The following is a 19,076-nucleotide window of genomic DNA, read 5'->3' as shown; positions in this document are numbered from 1 at the left end:
TCTGGTGAACAGGAGGCCCTGATAACTCGAATTAACGGTGTAGAGGGCCATCTCTTCGCCCTGCCAGCTTTCACCTCCTCTCCGTGTGGTGGCGGGAGAGTGGGCCGAACCCCCGTCCATCCCACTCCCAACCACCTCGGGAACTGTACTTGGCCGCAGCGCTCCTTTCGAAAGCCCGTGGGCGCCCTGGTCCTGCGTTGGCCCCTTATCACCCCAAAGGATTGCACAGGGAGTGTGCGAGGCTCCTCCCTGGCCGGGACCCCAGCCATGGCTCAGCCCGAGGCACTGCGCATCCTGCGGGAGCTGCAGAGCAGGCCAGACAACAAGGTAAGAACATGATTATGAGAACGAGCATAACTTTCACCTCACATAGCCTTAGACCGGCTGCCGTATTGGTGGGTTCGTGTCAGCCTGTGTGCGCGTGCTCCCAGCCAACACGCCCATACTCCGGTGCAGGTTTGTGTTGACTGTGACACCAAGAACCCGCAGTGGGCCTCTGTCTCCTATGGCATCTTCATGTGCCTGGAGTGCAGCGGCAAGCACCGCGGACTGGGGGTGCACATCAGCTTTGTCAGGTGTGCGTCTTGGGAAGGGGGAAATGGGGCCTGGCAGTGCAGAGAGACTCGTACTAGGGCCCTGTGCTGGTAGCACGGCCGCCTGTGGCGCTCGCCGCGACATTGGGCCGGGCTCAGTGTCGTGGTCTCCCTGGAAGAGGTGTCACCTGTGCCCTTCTACCCCTTCCACCTGCCTCAGGTCGGTCACCATGGATGCCTGGAACCCCGACCAGCTCAAGCGGATGCAACTGGGCGGCAACGGCGCCTGCAACGCCTTTCTCGGCAAGTACGGCGTGACCAAGCACACCGACATCCGGGAAAAGTACAACTCCCAGGCCGCGGAGTTCTACCGCGAGAAGATCAAGGCCGAGCTGAATGGGCAGGCCTACACGCCGCCCTCCCCTGCGGAGGCGCGCGCCGCCGCCCCCCCCCGCCCCCCGCTCCCCTCTTCCGCCTCGGGCACGCTGCGGCGGGGGGAGGGGAGCAGCGGCAACGTGGCCTCCCGGGGGATGGGCGCGGGGTGGGACAGCTGGGACGAGCCCCAGGAATCGAGCGGCACTGGCTCTGGCGGTCGCCCGGGCTCCAGAGGTATGCAGAGGGGGATGGGGAAGGGGCAACCGGGTGACGCCCAGGGCGATTTGGGGGCGGAGGCCCAGCTCTTCACGATGTGGGGTTGGAATAATCTGAGAAACTGCAAGGCTCTGGGTCACATGGGGCAGCACTATCGTCCTGGTGGGGCAAGACGGCACAGGAAGCCTTGGGTGCCTGGATGGTGAGCCAGTGGCCCGGGCTCCCTCTGCAAGCCTGCTTCCCAGACTCACCGCTTTCTAAGCCCGCCGCCCGCCCCCCCCTCCCCCGCCCCCGTCGCAGGTGGTTCATTCTCCAACGGCTCCGGCGCGGGGAACTACTCCTCCTCCGCCCTGGCCGCCTCGGCCGCCAGCAAGGACACCTTCTTCGCGCGCCGCGTCGCGGAGAACGCGGGCCGCCCCTCCGACCTTCCCCCCAGCCAGGGCGGGAAGTACGTCGGCTTCGGCTCCACGCCCGGCCCGCAGCCAGGGGCAGGTGGCGAGCGCGGGGTGGAGGACATGACGCAGCTGCTGAGCAAGGGCCTGTCTGGGCTGGGGTCCCTGGCCTCCGCCGCGGCCGCCACTGCGCGTGAGAAGGCGGTCGTGGCGCAGGCCCGGCTGCAGGAGGCGGGCATCCAGGATCAGACGCAGGCGGCGGCAGAGCGGGCGCGCGAGGTGGGCAGCCGCGGCTGGGGCTTCCTCAAGAGCGCATACGCCAGCGCCGCCTCCTCCTTGGAGGCCACCGCCGCCGCCAACGGGTACCGCGTGGACCTGGGCGCGCGGCGCGTGGCGGCCTCCGCCTCCTCCCCCGCGCTGGGCGGCGGAGCGCATGCCGGCGCCGGCTACGGTCCCGTGGGAGGCGGCTACCGCCCTGCCTCCGCGGCCGACGACGAGGTCGAGGAGCGGCGCGGCTATGGCTCCGAGGGCGGCGGCGGCGGCGGGCAGCAGGGCCAGCGCCACGCGCAGCAGTCCGCCGCCTTTGGCGGCTTCGACGACGCCGGCGCGGACGGCCAGTGGGGCGGGGAGGAGGAGTGGGCGTCGGCGCCGCCGGCGCGTGCGCCCGCCGCCGCCGCCCCCACCGCAGGCGCCGGCCGCGGCGCCACGGCGCAGGAGGACGAGTGGGGCAAGTGGTAGGGCGCGGGGCGGCGCGCTGCTCACCTCGTGGCCCTGATAAGGCATGCCTTGCCTACGAGAACTGTGAAGCATGGTGTAAGGCTGTCGCTGTGCTCAGGGCACGGAGAGTGTTTGGGGGCGCCTCAGCATCATCCGTGCTGGGGACGCACATGGGCAGCATGCAGCCACTCCAGCACCGTAGTCCATGCGCGCATGCTTGAATCACAGCATCGAGGGCCGCTGCACAGATTTCACTCAACATATCGAAAGAATGTGGCGTTTGGGAAAGTAAAAGCCTCCGATGGAAGGCTTGCGGACCTTGCTTGGCAGCATCGCGGTTGGTCCCGCTGTGGGCCTGGTGCTGCGGAGGACCTCCTTGCTTGAGGATCAGGATGTCCAGGTAATCCTATAACGGGAGGGCGACGGAAATCTATGTCATGATATGGGTGTCTGACGAGTGCTAGTCATGTACGTCGCTCCTCGGCTGACTTGGTGGGTCCGCCTCCCACCCTACTCCCCAGGTGGCCTTGCGCTTCGTCTCGCAGATAACGCTGCCCTCCCTGATCCTGCACACTCTGGGCGGGCGAGTGACCCTGAGTTTTTGTGGAGAGGATCAGTTGGGGATCTTCCTGATGAAGTGGCTCGTTGAGCTGGTGTGGGGTACCTGCAGAGCCTGCCCTCTTCGCATCCTTCAAAGCCACATCAGCTAAATCATTTACACCGTTTCATGTCCTGAAACACTGCAATGCGCCACCTGCAGGCCGCTTCCGCCTTACCCATGGGTGCCGACGCTGTCGCTTTATCTTGGCACCAAGGCCATCATCGCAGTCCTCGCATTGTGAGCAGCGGGCTGGGCGGGCAAGCGCGGTTTAGGGTCGCCAGGCTACCTCAGAGCGAAATTTCATGCTAGAATAAGCTTGGCCAAGTATCCGACTCACATTTGACCATGACACCTTGCCTATCTGTGCTAATAGTCAGCATCCCCACATTCCCCCACAACCCGACCCCCAAACACAGTGCGACACATGCTCACCAGCCCCTCCGTCAGCGTTTTGCCAGCGTAGCTCTGTGTCTCCCCACCGGACCTGTACTCCTGGCAATTCCCCTGCTGGGCCTGCTTGCGGGACCCCCCGCCCTCGCCGTCGGCCTGACGTTGGCCGCCCTCGATGCTGTCCTGCTTCGCACGCTGGGTTTTGCCGCGCTTTCCAGAGCTGGGAACGCCCTGCCGGAGGCGCTGTACCACGACGATGGCGGCAAGTATAGGGGGGAGCTGTCTGGGGCTCTCAAGGACGGCTTTGGTGTATACCGGTATGCCTCTGGGGCCCAGTACCAAGGTGAGGGGCGGGGCCGAGCTGAACGGCCAGGGTGGGGGAGGGGATGGCCTCGGGAGCACGGCGCACTCAGCGCCCTGCATAATTGGGCCTGGGGCATGTTCATGCATCCCTGGGGGTCGTTTGGGGCTCTGGCTCTGGCATGCTCCTGGATCTCTGAGCGCCCAGCTCGCCCCCCCTCCATGCCCCCTCACCTCCTCCCACCGTGCAGGGGAGTGGAGGGACAATGTCAAGTCGGGGCGAGGCATCTACCGCTACAAGAGCGGGGCGGCGTACGCCGGGGAGTGGCAGGCGGGCGTCCCGGAGGGCAGGGGCATCAGGACCTCGGCCTCTGGGAAGGCGCAGTCCGGCATCTGGAAAGGGGGAAAGCTCAGTCAGCGCACGGAGCCCGAGGAGTGTGCGCTGGCCGTCGCCACGGCCGCCCAGGCCGCCTCCGCCGCCAAGAAGGTGGAGGTGGGCGGCTTCAGCCCAGGCGCGGCCCTGCGGTCCCTGCTCTCCACCCCGGCCCTGCTTGCGGTGGGGGTTGTCGGCGCCTTCTGGCTTGCGGGGAAGCCCCTCTCCCCATCGGTGAGCGCCATGGTGTTGCCGGCAGGGCTTTCTGTCGGGGTCTGCCGGGCCAAGCGTTTGGATGCTTGTTCTGTGTAGGGCTCGATGGGAATGAGCAATCAAGAGGAAGCCTTGCGGACGCCGTCTCCTCTTTCCCAAAAGTGCCTCCCTTGCCTGTCATCATCAGGTCGTGAGTGCTGCAGGTCGGCTCGCTACCTTCCAGGCTCCCCTGGCCTTGATCGTGCTGGGCCTGACCCTGGGGGACGGAGGTGTCAAGCGAGGCGCTAGGGCGCCTGCCCCAGCCCAGGCACGTGCTGGGTGAAGAGGGGGAGTTCAGAACACTTCCTGCCACTGCGCAGGCTCTCGTCCAGTGATTACAAACCTACAAGCCTGGAGGGCCACGTTGTGGGGCAGGGGCGCGGGGGCTGGGGTCGACTCGGTGGAGTCGTCGGCGGGGAGGAAGTGGCCAACCGAGGTTGCCCTGTCCAGGAGCCAAGGGGTACCGCTGACCTGGCATTCCAAGTCCGATCGAGCAGTTTTCCCGCACCCCCAGCATCACTCGCTCTGTTTCCCGAGGATAACGCCCGCACCGCATATGGAGCATACCTATCCCTCACTGCCTCTAGCAGCGTCCCCGTACTCTTACCTGACTTTATCCTGCACACTCTTCCGCTCCCTCAAAGCTCCTGTACAGTGCACCTTGTGTTTGGCCCCCTCTGAACCTCCATGGCAGTGCAAAGCTACCCCCCCAAGCCTCCAGACCCCTGCCCCAGGCTCGCTGAACAGCATTATCTATGAAATCTGAGGACACGGCTTCGAGCCTCGTGCATTCGTGTGTGTCGCCCCTGTGGCTCACCACAGCACCTGTGCGCTGCGGCATGTCGCGGCCTGTACTGCCCAGGCCCACCCAGCCCCCTTGCCCCCACTCACCCAAGCAGGCCCCAGACTTGGTGAAGCTGACCGCGCTGCGCACGCTGCCTTGGTTTGCGGTGGGCGCGCTGGCCTGCCTGCGGTGGAACGAGCAGGCTGCTGGCATCGTGGGCCCCCTGCTCCTGGTCGGCATGTCTGGGCCCCCGCAGGAGCTGCTGGCCTTCTGCCGGCGGCTGAGGACGGAGGAGGGCATGGCGGCGGGTCTCATCCGCGCCGGGTCCCTGCTCGCTGTCCCGCTGCTGGCAGGCACGGCCCTCGCCTGCAGGCTCCTGCCTGCAGGCTCCCTGGCGTGGGGCCTGCTGGCGGCGGCCGGGCTTGGCGGTCTGGCTGCAGCCCTGGCCTCCAATGCTCTGCGGGTCCCCGGCACCCAGAGGCAGCCACCGGAGCGCATCAGGATGGTGTTTGCCCCCGGGAATCGGGCCTCCCCAGGCCCTGGGCAGGAGGGCCCAGTGGCAGCAGCGTCCTGGAGCCAAGGCTCCACGCGGCGACACCATGGGACACCGACAGCAAGGCGCAGACAGCGGCTGGCCTTGCCCGGTGTCCTGCGCGGAAGGCTCAGATACAATGCGCCCAATCGCCTCACCCTTGAGTCCCATTCTTTCAGTGTACGGTCGTTGTAGCTGCTTTGGGCATGCCTGCCTTCAATTTTGGTACCCTTGGTTGTGTTGAGCCCCCTTCTGGTGTTTAGTTGTGAAATCGAGTTTGCTCGATTTCCTTGTGAACCGACGACGAGGACAAGTAATCCCTCTCAAGCGTGAAGCTACGCGTCTCTTGGATGAGTGTGTATCGCGAAAACTGTCTACGTGTTACAGAACGCCCTATTGGATTAGGGAAGTTGTCGGAATGCATTGCTATTGATGTCCATTGCGGCAGTGGAGAAGAGCTCGCGACCTTACCGAGAGCACTATTGACACCATCTTTGAGGACAGACACTCCGAAACATTGCGCCTCCAACCCCTATAGCAATCAGGAACGCATGCACAGGGGAGCCAGTGGGTCTAGCCCCAGCGCGAGTGGCAGCGGGGTGGCACAGAGCAGCATGACGGAGCCTTCTGAGAACCCAGAGTGGCCCGGAACTACTGCCGATGTTGGAGAGATGATGGTGGATCGCGCCGTGACAAGAAACGCCTTTGTCAAGTTCATGATGCAGAAGATGCAAGAGGTGGGCGTGGTGACGGAGATGCATGCGTGTGAGGACACCACAGACATACCCAGTGAGCACTGGCAGGACAGTCACGCACAGCCCTGGCCCATGGGCGTCAGTCCTCAATACCGTGACATATTCAATTGCGCAGGCAGGCTGTGCGGTCGACCGGGAATTCATAAAGGTAGAACACTGCGATGCGCAAGTGGGTGGGGGCTTCAGACCCCCCGACGGCGTCGTGGTCTGTCACAACCACTTGGCCAGTCAGATCGAGGTGGGTGCTGGTGCCATTGCGGATGCTGCCTTGGTTCCTGGGTCTCTCTCAGGCTTGGTAGGCCTGCATGTAGGTCGATGGGCTGGCTGCGCTTGAAAATGGAATGTCCGGGGGCTGGGTCACCAGCAATTGCTGGGGTAATTTGGTCCCAGTGAGCTTGAGGCCATACATGCTCCGATGGAGCACATCACTTCATCCCTCGATCCCACAGGTGGACAATGCTCTGACCCATGAGCTCATCCACGCCTACGACCACTGCCGAGCCGCGTCTCTGGACTGGGCAAGCCTAGAGCACCATGCCTGCAGCGAGATTCGGGCGGCCTCCCTCTCAGGTGGGGCTGCAGGCGGCGCGCACTGGGCAGCAAGGGGTGCCACGAAAGCTTCTTGATGGTGCAGCGGCCCCTGGACCACAGCAAGCTGGTGATGCGCTGGGTCAGGGGCTGCCAGCCGGGAGCTTTCTGCTTTGGGTGTGCAATCAACTTTTCCCAGCACCCCCTTGGAACACTGCCACCCTCCATTCCCACAGGCGACTGCAATTATCGGATGGAAGTCATGAGGGGCAATTTTTCCTTGCAGAAACAGCACCAGGTGTGCGTGAGGAGGCGTGCAGAGCTGAGCGTGGGCATGAATCCACACTGCAGAGGCCCCGGCGAGGCGGCAGCTGCGGTGGATGCCGTGTTCGACAGGTGTTTCAGGGACACTGCGCCCTTTGATCGACGGCCGTGAGGCAGTGTCGGGCTGTGTGACTGCTCCTTGCGACCCAGCCTGGTCTGGGGCAGGGATAATGCTGGAGCCGTTTGCTGAAGTTCTGACCCACTCCTGCTTGAGCACTACCCCTGGTCACACCATTGCACCATGTGCTTAGGGTTACAGAGGGCTGGGCATGCAAGTTTTTTACTCTGCGCATCATTCGGTCATGGGAGGGGCGAACTCCGCTCTCGATGTGATCCTTGCACACCTTGGCTCCCTGGGACATGCATGGTCCGGGGTCAGCAAGTGCAGGATTTCATCACAAGGACAGCAGCAAAACCAATAGACACAAGAGGGAGGGGGGGGGGGGGTAATGAAATCAGGGTCGGGGGGAGCGGGGACATGATGAAGAGGGGTGGTTGGAGTGGGTGCCCACAAGGAGCCCTAGCTCCTCGCATCGCCGTGCTGGGCGTGGCCAACCCTTTCGGCTTGCCAGGCCCCGCCACACAGCACACGGAATTCACGGGCCGTTGGCGGCCCTGACGGCTTCCACGGCGGTGGTCGCCGCCGAGGCGGAGCTGACGGCTGCGGCTGCGGCTGTGAGGGCGGCCTGTGCTGCCTCCAGGGCCTGCTCGGCCGTCATGTCGGCAGTCTTGGCGGGCTCGGGGGCGGGTGCCGGGACGGGAGCGGACTTGAGGCCCAGCAGCTTCTCGACCGCGGCCTGCTTCTCGGGGGTGAGCACCGAGGTGGGCTCGGGGGGGTAGCCCAGGGAGGTGGCCACGCTCTGGGCGGCGCAGGCGCCCCAGTACAGGAGGGTGGCGTTGGCAAAGTCCACCGTGTCGCGGGAGAAGGTGTCGAACAGGTCGCGTGCGCACTGGCTGTTCAGCTGGAGGGAGCATTGTGAAGGGAGGGGGGTGAGAGGGGGTTGAGGGGCAGGTGCCCGGGATGGGACGGCTTATCGGAGGCTATGGTGTGGCTTAGAGGATTCTGTACCGCATACGACAGGCTGCTTTCTGGGTTGCCTGTTTGCAGGGATACAATCGCCTTCCTGAACAGAATTCCAAGGAACAATTGGGCCCGACAAAGTGGGCCTGGATTTCAAGTGTCCAGGTAACCTTTACAAAGACCTCCAACCCAGCCCACCCCCCTCCTCTGCCCACCTTCTTGTACTCGTTGGCGCACTCGGGCTCGCACACCACCTCGTCCACCGTCTGGTTCTTGGCCACCTTCTCAGCCAGCTCACTGAGACCCTGACACTTGTCGAGGTCGATGCTGAAGAACTTGGGGTCCAGACGGCAGGACGGAATGCCGGTCGCCTGCCGGAGGGGGAGAGGGGGGTGCGTTATGGCAGCAGGCAGCCCTGCCTCCCAGCTCGGGGTCACACCGCGGTGCTCAGCATGCAGGAAGGCCGAGCATCAATGCACGTACCACCCAGACGAGACGTGCAAACGCGGCTCCGGGAGGGGGGGCCTCCTCGTCGCCCTGCTTCAATGTTCGAGCTGAACATGTGCAGAGGAGGAGCGCCACCACCGCCAGGGTGAACTTCATCGTGCGATCCATGACGAAGGTCTCCGACCAGAGTCGAGGCGATCTGAATTAAACGTTGGAGTGGAATTCAGTGGAGCGTGGGACGGGCGGACTTGGGATGTCCGCAGTGCAGTCGAGCTGCTTTTAACCCCGGTCGGTTTGCCTCGAGCTAGGGGGGGTGTCGGAACGGCAACCACAGCTGCCCGTGTTTGAAAGCAAATGCACCACGTGTGTGCAAACGGCCATTTCCCATGTCATGGTGCCCATGATCATGACTTTGAGGTACTGAAGTCTCATTCCGCGATGCCGAGCCGGCGTGGAGGAGGCCTGCAGAGTATCGGGCGGCATGAAAGTAGGTTGTTCGTGCAGCCGACACACGTCGTTCAAAACTCCGAACAGATCTGCAGCGACAGCAAGGTCTCATGCCCGGTGACTTTCGATCAGGATGGAAGGAAATTAGATGAGGAGGCTGCTTGACGCACAGCCGCACATCAAATCACGCTAGGTCTGCGACGATGGCCATTTCGGAGACGGGCAGCATGTGTTCGCGGAACATGCTGGTGTGGGGGCGGCACCAGTCATGCCACCTTCCCACAGCATTGCAGGCTATGTGCTTGAAGCAGCAGCGAGATGCCTCTACTTCAGGATTCATAACCGTGCTTGAACCGACCTAACGAGAACCTTGGGGCACAGTGGAGTTGACCTGCAGGAGTTCAATCCACATTATTTTAGGGCCATTCCTCTTCTCCACGGCGAGTGCACAGGATGGGGCCACGGGGTGTGACAATGACGTCCACTGGGACGTCATGGTGACCGACGGGGATGCTGTCCACCATTTGTGCATTGAAGGCCAGTGCCACAAGGAGAGGAGTCTTCCAGCTCCTTTCCAGAGATCTCTGGACAGGGGTGTCGTGTGGAACACCAAAGATGGGCAAGTCAATTCCTACACCATCACTTGACAATGAATGATGAAAGTCATAAAATACACCCATGGAGCACGAACGTGTGCTGCCTTGGTGAGATACATACAGCCGTCTGGTTTGTAAAATTATATTCCTTGGTTAACCCGTCCACACGAGCCCACCTGGCGGATGGAGGTGATGAACTTGTCATAGTACCCCCCACCTCTGCCCAGCCGGCGGCCGGACTCGTCAAAGGCCAGGCCCGGCATGATAATCTACGAGTCGCAGGGCGAGACGTAGGGAAGAGGCCTGAGGTTGATGCCAGTGGAGCGGGGACCTTCCACTCGAAATACTACTCTGCAGAACCCCAGAAGCTTGTGCCCATCGACCAGGGGTGAGGTCAAGCCTGCTGTCAACACCACCGCCAGCTTGCAATCACCCTCTGTGCATGCTCACAAGCTGCAGGGGGTCAGGGCTCTGAAGAGCGTCGGACCGTGGGGCGCCAGCCGCATCTGTCAGAGGGGGCTCGCGGATGCCAAAGGGTGGAACCTGCACCAGCTCCTCCAAGCCTTGCAGCCTCAGAAAATGCATGTTGCTGTCTCGGTCCAGCACGCGTGGTACGTACACCCTACCACGCATTGGTATGAAAGGCTGGGCTGGGTTGCTTGGCCCTTGATTTGGGTGAGTTTCAGCCGCGCTTTGATGATGACTTCCAGGTGCTGGTTCCCCTCAGAGAAACAATAGACAATGCCCAGTACCCAGATGTCACCTGGCGCAACTCTTCAGCGCTGCAGTGACGATGCTCTCGGTCTGCACCTCCCTCAGCCGTTCACAGTCAACATAGACCGCCACAGACTGGGCAGTTTTGAAGAGAGTACAGCTTCCCACCTGCTCGCCAATGGCAGCACCTTGCAAGAAAGCGAAAACTGGGTAGTGGGATTCCTAGACTCGGTGGTCGCGACTCAACAATGCCACGCCACTCCCGCACCCCCGACTCACTCTCAGACTGCATGTCTTGCATTGACATGCCCTTCAGGCGCTGGAGGACATCCCTGCGCAGCGCGGCTTTAGCCAGCCCGATGCTGTCTGTGGACATCATCCTCCCAGGCAATGATCTCAGCATGACAACATCGGCGGGTCTCGGTGTTATGCTACGGTGCGAAGGTACAAGGCACTTGCCGTAGCTCATGGGACATAGTCAGGAAGCCTCTGGGCCATGTGCACACTGTACAGAGGCCCCTCACTGAAAGCTGCGGCGATGCTCTATAACTCGCCGCAACGAAAGTACGACTTGCATCTCATCCCTTCAATTCGATCGAATGTGGACCACAACCTGTAAATGGGTGTCGCATCCGCGCTGATCACCACCTCCCGGAGCGCGACCGCCACGTCGACATTTTCTCTCGGCGGGCTTCAAAGTTTGTTTTGGGGGCAGCTGGGAGTTGGTATGAATCGCAAAACGGCGATCTGCACCCCCGATACGGCATGCATGTTCTGTACATATCGTAGTTAGCGTTGCTGAACGCCCTCGGATCCCCGCTGTCCTCCAAATTAACCCCTGAACAGAATCCACTGCTTGGACCGCGGGGTGTCGATCATGGAAGAGGACGTGGCGGACGCCCGCAGCAAGAGACGGTGCACCCGCCGTGGGAATCAAGCATCGGGTCAGCCATCGGCGGTCCACTACGTCGGTTATGTGAGTGCGGCGACGCTCGTGCGCCTTGCAGTGTCAGGCGAAGTATTAGCCATGCCCTCCATCAATTCCGAGCACCCCCACCCCACAACCCCAACGCGGCCAGGTCGAGGATGATGAGACTCCGGAGATGATCATGGCCAAGTTCGAGGCCCTTGATCGTATACAGGCCAGCTCACACAGCCCTGGGGAGGAGGGGAAGGCAGGGAATGTGAATACTGTCGGCCTGGAGATCCTTGCTGCAGTGGAGGAGAGGAGCCGAGACGGGTGTTTGACAGATGCACAGCTCTTGGAAGTTTTCAAACAGGTGTGTGAAAATCGCTCCGTGGTTGTGGATCATTTCGGAGAGCAGATGGCCTCCTTGGGCAATCAAAGCATGGTCTGGTGGAGGGAGCATGGTGAGAAGACTCCCTCCAGTGCACCCACTACAAAACCACGTGAAACCCTTTGCAGACATCCATATTCAATGTCAAGACCGCCCTGGCTGACAACGAGGCCCTTCTCAGCATAGATGACCTTCTCTGTCAATATGCGGATAGGTGAGGAGAATCTCCCGTTTCATGCTTCGTGCTCCCAGACTTTGCACTGCCTGTACAGACATCCTGGAGAGGCCATGTCTCATCGGTGAGACCATCATCACCCTCCTTTGGATGCACAGGTATGGTTCTGACGAGGAAGTATCAGATGATGAGGACTGGATCCAAACATTCTGGTCTGCAACTGGTGAGTGATGAGGTGCTCAAAGCAGAGTTTGACCCCTTGGTTATGCATGAAGTGGTATGAAATGGCGACGGCTTATAGCTTGCCTTGCACATATGCTCAGCAACCCACACGAAAGCTCGGCTTCCGAATAACAAATTTGAGGTACAGCAGCCCGGCCGCATCCTACTAAGCTCCCCTTCCGGCCTCATCACAGAGAACGGGAAAGATGCGGTGAAGCGGTCTTCCACAGAACCCAGGTGGGTAGGGAGCGCCTTGAGCAAAGTGTCTTCTCCGCAGCGGCAGGGTTCTGCATGACCTCAGATCTGGCCTCTGTCCCTTAATTTTGTTCCTTTGTTTTCCGTTCTTCCAAATACAATCAAATGTCTGACACAGGCAGCGAATGCCTGGAGGCACCACAGGAGCACGCCCATCCTCACAATCCCGACACAGACTAGTGACGTCTTACAATCCATTCTCTCAGGTGGGTCGTTGTCCCACTTTTCCAGTGCCCCGCAAGGCTTTGTCGTGGTGAACAAGACACAAGTGGCTGTGGGCTGTCTCGACAGATGTTCATGTCGCTCCGGCCCCCATGTCCTGCCCCTGCCAATTCCTCCACCATCAGGCCCTTGTGAGGAGGAAAGTCAGGGTATGCGATAAAAACGAGGTCGTCACCATGCGCATCCCGGCAGCCCCACTCCCCCTATCCTGGGGAAGAACAGTGAGGCCATACAGCCCAGGCGCGTGAATGGAGCAGGGGACATTCCCGCAGCACAGTTTTGTGGGGGCCGAAGGGATTAGCTCACGGGGTATTTGGATTGCAGCTGACCCTTCTGCTGATGCTGAGATTGTAGGGTCGTCAGTGGATGGGCAGGAGAAGCGGGGTCCTCTAGTCTCCTACGACTCCTGGCTGAAATGCAAGGCCGCAGCAGCCACATATGAGGTGAGGCATGAGAGAAACCAGCTTGCAGTCTCATGTCAGTTTTCGTAACTCTGGACGGTAGCGAGGAACACTGCCAATCGTGCTCTCCACGGGACGTGTAAGCATGGCTCCACGCCATCCCCTGGCATCCTGTCGTGCAGGCTGCGCTGATCAACCCTGGGTGGGTAGAGAGTGGGGATGATGGGGCTGGCCTCAAGGTGAGCACAGGGAGGCCATGCACCAGCCGGTACCTGAGACACGGCGGAAGGCTAGACTGCACAATCCCCACCAAGTTGAGGCCGTGCTGCCGCACGCACTGCCCATTGTCCGATCCTCACAACATGCGCAGAGGTTTGCGACGCTCCCACTGCCAGACCTTGTACCCTCGGGAATGGTCTTCATGTTCATCCCAAAACAGTACATTCAGTCTGTCTGTCAACAGGTATATAGGCATCAGCCATCCAAAACTATGAGGAGGGGAGGTTGGGTCATTCAGTCCCTCTCGCCAAGAGGTGCAAAGCCGTTCCTGATCCACACTTGGTTACAACGTGCGTAGAGGCTTGCGTAATGCCAGAACGCAGGAGCATTGATATAATACAGCTTCGCTTTGACAAGTGCATCCTCCACCCCACCTACTTGCGCAGATGGTGAGCTGGGGCTTCATGTATATCGAAAACCTGACATGGGTTTACCTTTCCCCAAATCATACTGTATCTCGGGAGGAGTCGCCCTTCTTTGCCTCCTCCCACCTAACTCTGTACATGTTTCGATGGGCAGGTACTGATGGGGTTGCTGCGGGGTGCTTGGGGGGGTTGTTCTGATTGATCGGCTGGAGAAAAGTACATTGGGTCGAGTGGATCGGACTGCAAACATCCCGTTTACTCATCTCGTATAAGGTTGGACGTCAGGTCTTGCAACACCGCACATTCCTGCTGTGGGTAGCTCTGGGCTCCACAGGACAAGATTTGCCCGCAGCCTCATTCGCCAAGCTCCCATCTTTGCGCCCACAGACCGCGGACGCGAGATGGAGCTGCGCCACCAGCGCAACCCAGACGTGCTGTTCGACTGCTGCTTGCCCATCGCAGGTGGGTGGGAGGGTAGTGGGCAGAGGCCTCGGCACTGTGGACCATGCCATGTCTTTATTGTCAGAGCAGACTGATGAGCACCGCAGCCAACCTCTTGCCCACCCCTCCCCCGTGCCAGGATCACCCTGCCATGCGGTGCCCCAGGCAGTGTACGACACGATTGAGACGCTGCTGCCTGGCGCCAAGGATCGCTTCCTAGAGCTGTGGGCGGCCCAGGGGTCGGCCCGGCCAGGCTGGACGCAGGCAGCCTTTGCGCTTGACGGTGTCTGCACCTGAGGTGAACCTTGCAATGCAGTTGCCTGTACCCCCACTTCCTTGCAATCCAGCATTGCGACATACATTCAGGGGGCAGCCGATCAAGGGGATCTGAGGTCGACCAGCACAGACACAGTGTGGCAAAAAATCAGAGCTGGAGCGCCGCCTGCACGAGTTGCATTGCGTCGGCGGCGCACCCCCAGGCAAGGGTCAGCCCCGACCCGCCATGCCCGTAGTTGTGGACGACGGGAAGGGTGCCCCGCCGCGCGGCGGTCGCCGGGAGCGCGCGGCGCTCCAGCTCGAGCCGGATGGCGGCGCGGCCGGGGCGGAGGCCCACCCACTCGCGCACGATGGGCGCCCGCCTGAGGCTGGGCAGGATGGAGTAGCACCGCTCAAGGATCCTGGCGCGCTCCTCGGGCCGTGGGACAGTGTCCCAGTCCCCCTTCTGGATCGTGCCTCCTAGGACCACCGTGTCTGCAGGCATGGGTGGGGGCGGCGGGGGAGGGGTGTTAGAAGCCGAGCCAGGCGATGCGGCCCCCTTCACCAACCGCATGCCGCTGCTGGCGGCGGGGCCCAGGGGTGGTATGAGGCCCACGAGCCTCACCGGTGTTGGGGATGATGTAGATGTCCTTGTCCTTGTTCGTGTACTGCCGGACCCAGGGGGCCCGCACTCGGATGACATGGCCCCGGATGGGGTACATCTCCTCGCCGTCCACCAGCTTTGGGGCCATCAAGCCTGCAGCGCAAGCAGGAGTGGTGGTGGCGATGGGGTGAGGAATGTGGGCCTGCCTCACAGGGGCACTCGGCTGATGATGCAAAACGGCGTCGGTGTGCCTCTCCCAGCAGCAGGGGAGGGCTGCGCCCCCTGTGCTGGCTCACGCAACCCGACCACGTGCGCACCTGTGCAATTGACCACGGCATCGTAATCGGCCAGCTCATCCAAGCTGCTGACATGACGGCGCTCGTGCCTGCCGCCCAGCTGCTCAATCTGCTTCATCAACCAGACCAGGTAAAGTCGCCCCTCCCTGCTCGGTGGAAAGGGGCAGACTCGCTGGCCTCCCTGCAAATTCAAGGCATGAGGAGGTCCGCACTCCCCCTCTGCTTGCAAGGGCATGCCGCGTGCAGTGGAGCTTCCTTTCCCAAAATTGGCCGCCTCACGTCACAATTGTGGTGAATCCATAGCCATCGACGGATGTACCGCTTGGATCGAAGGCGGCCAGCTCACTGCTTTCCAGCCGTCTGAAGGCAAGCAAGATGTCGGCCCAGAAAGGCTTCTCCTCTGGGAGGGGTACCGACGAGAGGTCATACCCACCAGTCAGCATGACACCTGAGGGAGTGGGTGGAAGGGGGCAGGAGGAAGATGGAGTGCTTCAGGTGGATCTGCGCATTCAGTCTCAGCAAATTTTGCAGAAGACGGCTTATACGCTCCGCAAGTAAATGTTTCTCACCGTCCCTTCTCCCATGACCGCTCGCCTGCGTCGGCAGCGTGCTTGGTGCGATACAGATCCATGTAGTGCTGAAATGTGGCAGCTCCCCATTTGGCCACCAGATCCACCTGGCCGCCACCTGCGTGGGGTGACGGGCGTGGCTTGATGCAGCCAATGCCGATATGAAAACGACTCATGCAAGCCTACTGGGTGAGGGCAGGGCTACGACCCCGAGCTGTGCGTCCTCACTCTGGACTGCCCCTGGCCAGACTCACTTCCACAGGGGTTCCCTCTACTCACTTAGGGCGAAGGGCATCCAAAGACCCCCGGCTCCATCGCTCAGAGTTTCGGTACCATACTTGTCGGCCACAACGACGACGTTGAGCCCAGGGAATCGCTCGAGGAGTCTGAGGGCCGTGGTCAGCCCCACCACGCCAGCTCCCAGCACGCAGACTCGGGAGCTTCGCCGGGATGAACACTTGACGGCTCTCACCGGTTCATCGAACCCCAGGGGATGAGATGCGGGTGAGAGGAGTTCCGTCAAGTGCCTAACACGTCGCCGGGTGCTTTGGTCCATTGCGATGTTCGCGGCTCGAGCTAGGGGCAACCTCCCGACTACAGAACCAATCAACAAATACAAGCTGTTGGGTTGTTTGGCTTTGCCTGATTACGCCCCGATCTCGACCGGTTCCGGAGGCCCTTGTTGGCGACCCGCGCTCGATGCGTGATGCCGAGACAGAAACCTGCTTGGCCAGGATGAGCGCTGTAGATTCCAAGCTTGCAATGGTCCACCATTCTCTACTAGCCCGATAGAAAGAAATGTTTGATCGAATTCTGCATGCAAATGCCGCAGCTGGCTGCAATACAGCATTGCACACACAGGAGTGTCAGATAACAAGATCCATAAATCGAACATCAACAACGCTGTTCTCACTGCCAACAGCATCCCATTTGGAAAAAGAGGAAGAAAACAGAATTGACGGGGAGGTGAAGAGCTAAAAATTGCATGTGCTACTCGGCAGCATTGTGGACCCACTCACACTCCCCGATCGTCGTATTGAACTTTCACCTGCATGTATTTGCGCATTTTGTCCCGCCTTCCATCGAGCACAGTTTTGCAACCGAAGAGCTTGAGCACTCAACGTAAAGCTTCAATTTCTGCTGAAGACTGATTCTCAAGTCTGGTCCTGTCCTAGCGACCTTGCCTGTCCTCGACACCACGGACCTCCACCAACGTGCGATGCAGCACCGAGCCTCGCAACCTGTGACAGGAGCGCTGCAAGCTTTGGCGTGCTGATTGGATGTCCTCCAAGTCCCCAGCATCGGGCGCCTTTGGAAGTGTCATCAGCACCGACCGGGTGTCGTCTGAAACTTCCGAGCCTCCCACGAGCGCACAGGTATGCGCCAGGCAATCAAACTACCCAGGATGCCATGCCCTCGCGCGCTACCGGTCCTGTCCAGCGAGAATTGCTCCCACAAAGCCTGTTGCCGAATCGTTCCGGAACGCAGGTGGGGGCACTCGTGGCCGATGTGCACAGCCATGTCCCAGAGTTTCAGAGTCGGGCACTGTCCATCCTGGCGCACATCTCGGCGCAGCCCGGCTTCCAAATGCACGTCTGGCCGGGGCTGACGGCAGCCCTGCTGGAGGTGAGTGCTGCACTGTATCATGGCCCTTTCCTGGGTGCGGGTACCTGTCCCTCTGCTGCACCCCCACCCACATGCCCTCACCACCCTCCTCCCTTCCACCCCAGGTGCTACACGATGGCCTGCGAGCCGCGACCACGGACCCCCAGTCCTGTCCCTACGACCTCTACCCCTCATCCGGCGACCTCCAGCGGCAGATGCAGGCACTGGAGGCGGCGCAGACCGCCGCCGCCATCCTGCGCACCGCCGTCGCCGCGGGCGGCGCGGCAGCGGCCACGGCTGCGGTGGAGGCCGGCTGCCTCCCCCTCCTGGCCCGCGTGCTCTGGGCGGTGCATTCCGCGGCGCCCTCGGCCTGGCCCGCCGCTGCGGCGCGGGTCCCCCGGACGCCTGTCCCCGCACACGACCCGGGGCCGGCGGCGCTGTGCCACGTGGGAAGCACCCTGCTGCGCACCGTGCCAGCGCTGGCGGCGTACGTCGCGGCCGGCCAGCCCGAGGTCCTGCGCGCCTGCCTGAGGCTCATGCGCCCCGGCGCCGTCTCCGGCGGGGCGCTGCTGGCTGTCTTTGCGGGGGAGGCCGTCGCCGCTCTGCTCCTGGCCGCCCCGCCCAACTCACCCATGGCTGCCGCCACGCGCGCGGTGTGCTGGGAGGAGGGGGATCTCCTGGAGGTCCTGCACCTCCTCATCACTCTGCCCTACTCCGAGCTACGGTGTGTGTGCGGGAGGGCGTGTGGGGGGCCATTGGAATGTCCCCATGTTTGTATTTCCAGGACTCTGGGATGTAATGGGGGCCTTGGGCAAGTAGAGGCAGGAGGCCCGGCATGCTGGGGCCTTGCACTACCAGCCGGGAGGGTCACTGGGCATGCAGAGAGCTCGACTCCCACCAGACCCCCCTCAGCAGGAACTCCCCTGTATGCATCTGGCAGCGGTTCCCTCTGCTCCACCCTGACCCCCCCCCCAACAAACACACATTCATCTCTGCACAGGAGTCTGGCCTCGGAGTACCTCACCACCCAGATGGACCCAGGCTTGCTGCACGAACTGGGCGAGGGCAGGGAGGGCGGGTCGGTGGAGGCCTTGGGTCCCCGCCGCGCCGCTGCCATCGCCACCGCGCCAGACTACCTCGCCATGACGCACCAAGCGCAGGCAGTCTCTTCAGCCGTCATGGTGCGTCGATCCGGGCCCGAGCTTGATGTAGATGATGGGGTGCAGTAGAGTGACTGCTGCCTGCAATGGGCGGGGCTGGTCTGCATGATGACGTTCGCCGGCGAACGGAATGGGTCGGCCGGCGTTCTGGCGCACGAGACCGGACGCTGCCTCCACTGCCAGAATCCAGCCTCGCATGCCCTTCCTGCATCGGCTCACCCCCCCTTGTCCGTTCGCCCGACTGCCGTGCACAGGTCCTGCGCCGACTGGTGGAAGGCGGGGAGGAGTCTGCACGGTCGCGCCTGGCGTCGTCGCCCCGGCTGGTGGAGGACGTCGCCAGCATAGTCCTCACCACCCGCCCGGGCTACCCCCTGGCCTGGCAGGCTGCGGTGCAGGGCGTGGCGGCCTGCAGGGAGGTGCTGGACGGCCACATGACGCCCATCATGTTCCAGAGGTGGGCTGAGACGTCGTGGGGATGGCGAAGAAGGTATTGGGGCCGCGCTGCCACGCCCTGCATAGCTCATGGACTCACCATTCGGTGCCTGCATCCGATGCTCTGACTTGGCCTGCTGACCCAGCGACCTTGGTGGACCCCTGAGCAAAAACATGCCTCCTCCTTCCAGCAAATGTCT

The 19,076-nt window shown here is 61.9% G+C and overlaps 7 protein-coding genes across 7 annotated transcripts; 4 read left to right on the top strand and 3 right to left on the bottom strand.

Annotated features, from left to right (window-relative positions):
* Positions 1-267: 267 nt before the first annotated feature.
* On the top strand, positions 268-7,184 carry F751_3805 (ADP-ribosylation factor GTPase-activating protein AGD7; the record flags this gene model as incomplete). Its single annotated transcript, XM_011399379.1, has 12 exons — positions 268-327; positions 457-575; positions 754-897; positions 1,042-1,142; positions 1,425-2,014; positions 2,755-2,888; positions 3,251-3,567; positions 3,776-4,131; positions 5,049-5,440; positions 6,025-6,202; positions 6,670-6,790; positions 6,985-7,184. The coding sequence occupies 12 exons, from the start codon at positions 268-270 to the stop codon at positions 7,182-7,184; spliced, it is 2,712 nt and encodes a 903-aa protein (XP_011397681.1).
* A 484-nt stretch (positions 7,185-7,668) lies between these two features.
* Positions 7,669-8,708, bottom strand: F751_3804 (hypothetical protein; the record flags this gene model as incomplete). The annotated part of the gene is made up of 3 exons (XM_011399378.1): positions 7,669-8,034; positions 8,309-8,464; positions 8,577-8,708. 3 exons carry the CDS (start codon positions 8,706-8,708, stop codon positions 7,669-7,671), a joined length of 654 nt encoding a protein of 217 aa, XP_011397680.1.
* Positions 8,709-9,403: 695 nt separating this feature from the next.
* On the bottom strand, positions 9,404-10,673 carry F751_3802 (5-formyltetrahydrofolate cyclo-ligase; the record flags this gene model as incomplete). Its single annotated transcript, XM_011399376.1, has 5 exons — positions 9,404-9,571; positions 9,760-9,852; positions 10,034-10,205; positions 10,347-10,432; positions 10,566-10,673. 5 exons carry the CDS (start codon positions 10,671-10,673, stop codon positions 9,404-9,406), a joined length of 627 nt encoding a protein of 208 aa, XP_011397678.1.
* Positions 9,482-9,634, top strand: F751_3803 (hypothetical protein; the record flags this gene model as incomplete). Its single annotated transcript, XM_011399377.1, has 1 exon — positions 9,482-9,634. One exon carries the CDS (start codon positions 9,482-9,484, stop codon positions 9,632-9,634), a length of 153 nt encoding a protein of 50 aa, XP_011397679.1.
* Positions 10,674-11,174: 501 nt separating the features above from the next.
* F751_3801 (hypothetical protein) lies at positions 11,175-14,252 on the top strand (the record flags this gene model as incomplete). Its single annotated transcript, XM_011399375.1, has 8 exons — positions 11,175-11,273; positions 11,377-11,577; positions 11,724-11,809; positions 11,929-11,993; positions 12,824-12,912; positions 13,536-13,668; positions 13,902-13,976; positions 14,095-14,252. 8 exons carry the CDS (start codon positions 11,175-11,177, stop codon positions 14,250-14,252), a joined length of 906 nt encoding a protein of 301 aa, XP_011397677.1.
* Positions 14,253-14,379: 127 nt separating this feature from the next.
* On the bottom strand, positions 14,380-15,974 carry F751_3800 (D-aspartate oxidase; the record flags this gene model as incomplete). Its single annotated transcript, XM_011399374.1, has 6 exons — positions 14,380-14,397; positions 14,569-14,705; positions 14,836-14,967; positions 15,132-15,256; positions 15,390-15,558; positions 15,959-15,974. 6 exons carry the CDS (start codon positions 15,972-15,974, stop codon positions 14,380-14,382), a joined length of 597 nt encoding a protein of 198 aa, XP_011397676.1.
* A 1,292-nt stretch (positions 15,975-17,266) lies between these two features.
* F751_3799 (hypothetical protein) lies at positions 17,267-19,004 on the top strand (the record flags this gene model as incomplete). Its single annotated transcript, XM_011399373.1, has 4 exons — positions 17,267-17,305; positions 17,410-18,008; positions 18,285-18,465; positions 18,699-19,004. 4 exons carry the CDS (start codon positions 17,267-17,269, stop codon positions 19,002-19,004), a joined length of 1,125 nt encoding a protein of 374 aa, XP_011397675.1.
* Between the last annotated feature and the right edge of the window lie 72 nt (positions 19,005-19,076).

Source organism: Auxenochlorella protothecoides, assembly GCF_000733215.1.
Source record: "Auxenochlorella protothecoides strain 0710 unplaced genomic scaffold scaffold40, whole genome shotgun sequence".
In the NCBI taxonomy this organism is placed as follows: domain Eukaryota; kingdom Viridiplantae; phylum Chlorophyta; class Trebouxiophyceae; order Chlorellales; family Chlorellaceae; genus Auxenochlorella; species Auxenochlorella protothecoides.
The sequence above is the reverse complement of the archived record's forward strand: the minus strand, read 5'-3'. Positions and strand labels throughout refer to the sequence as shown.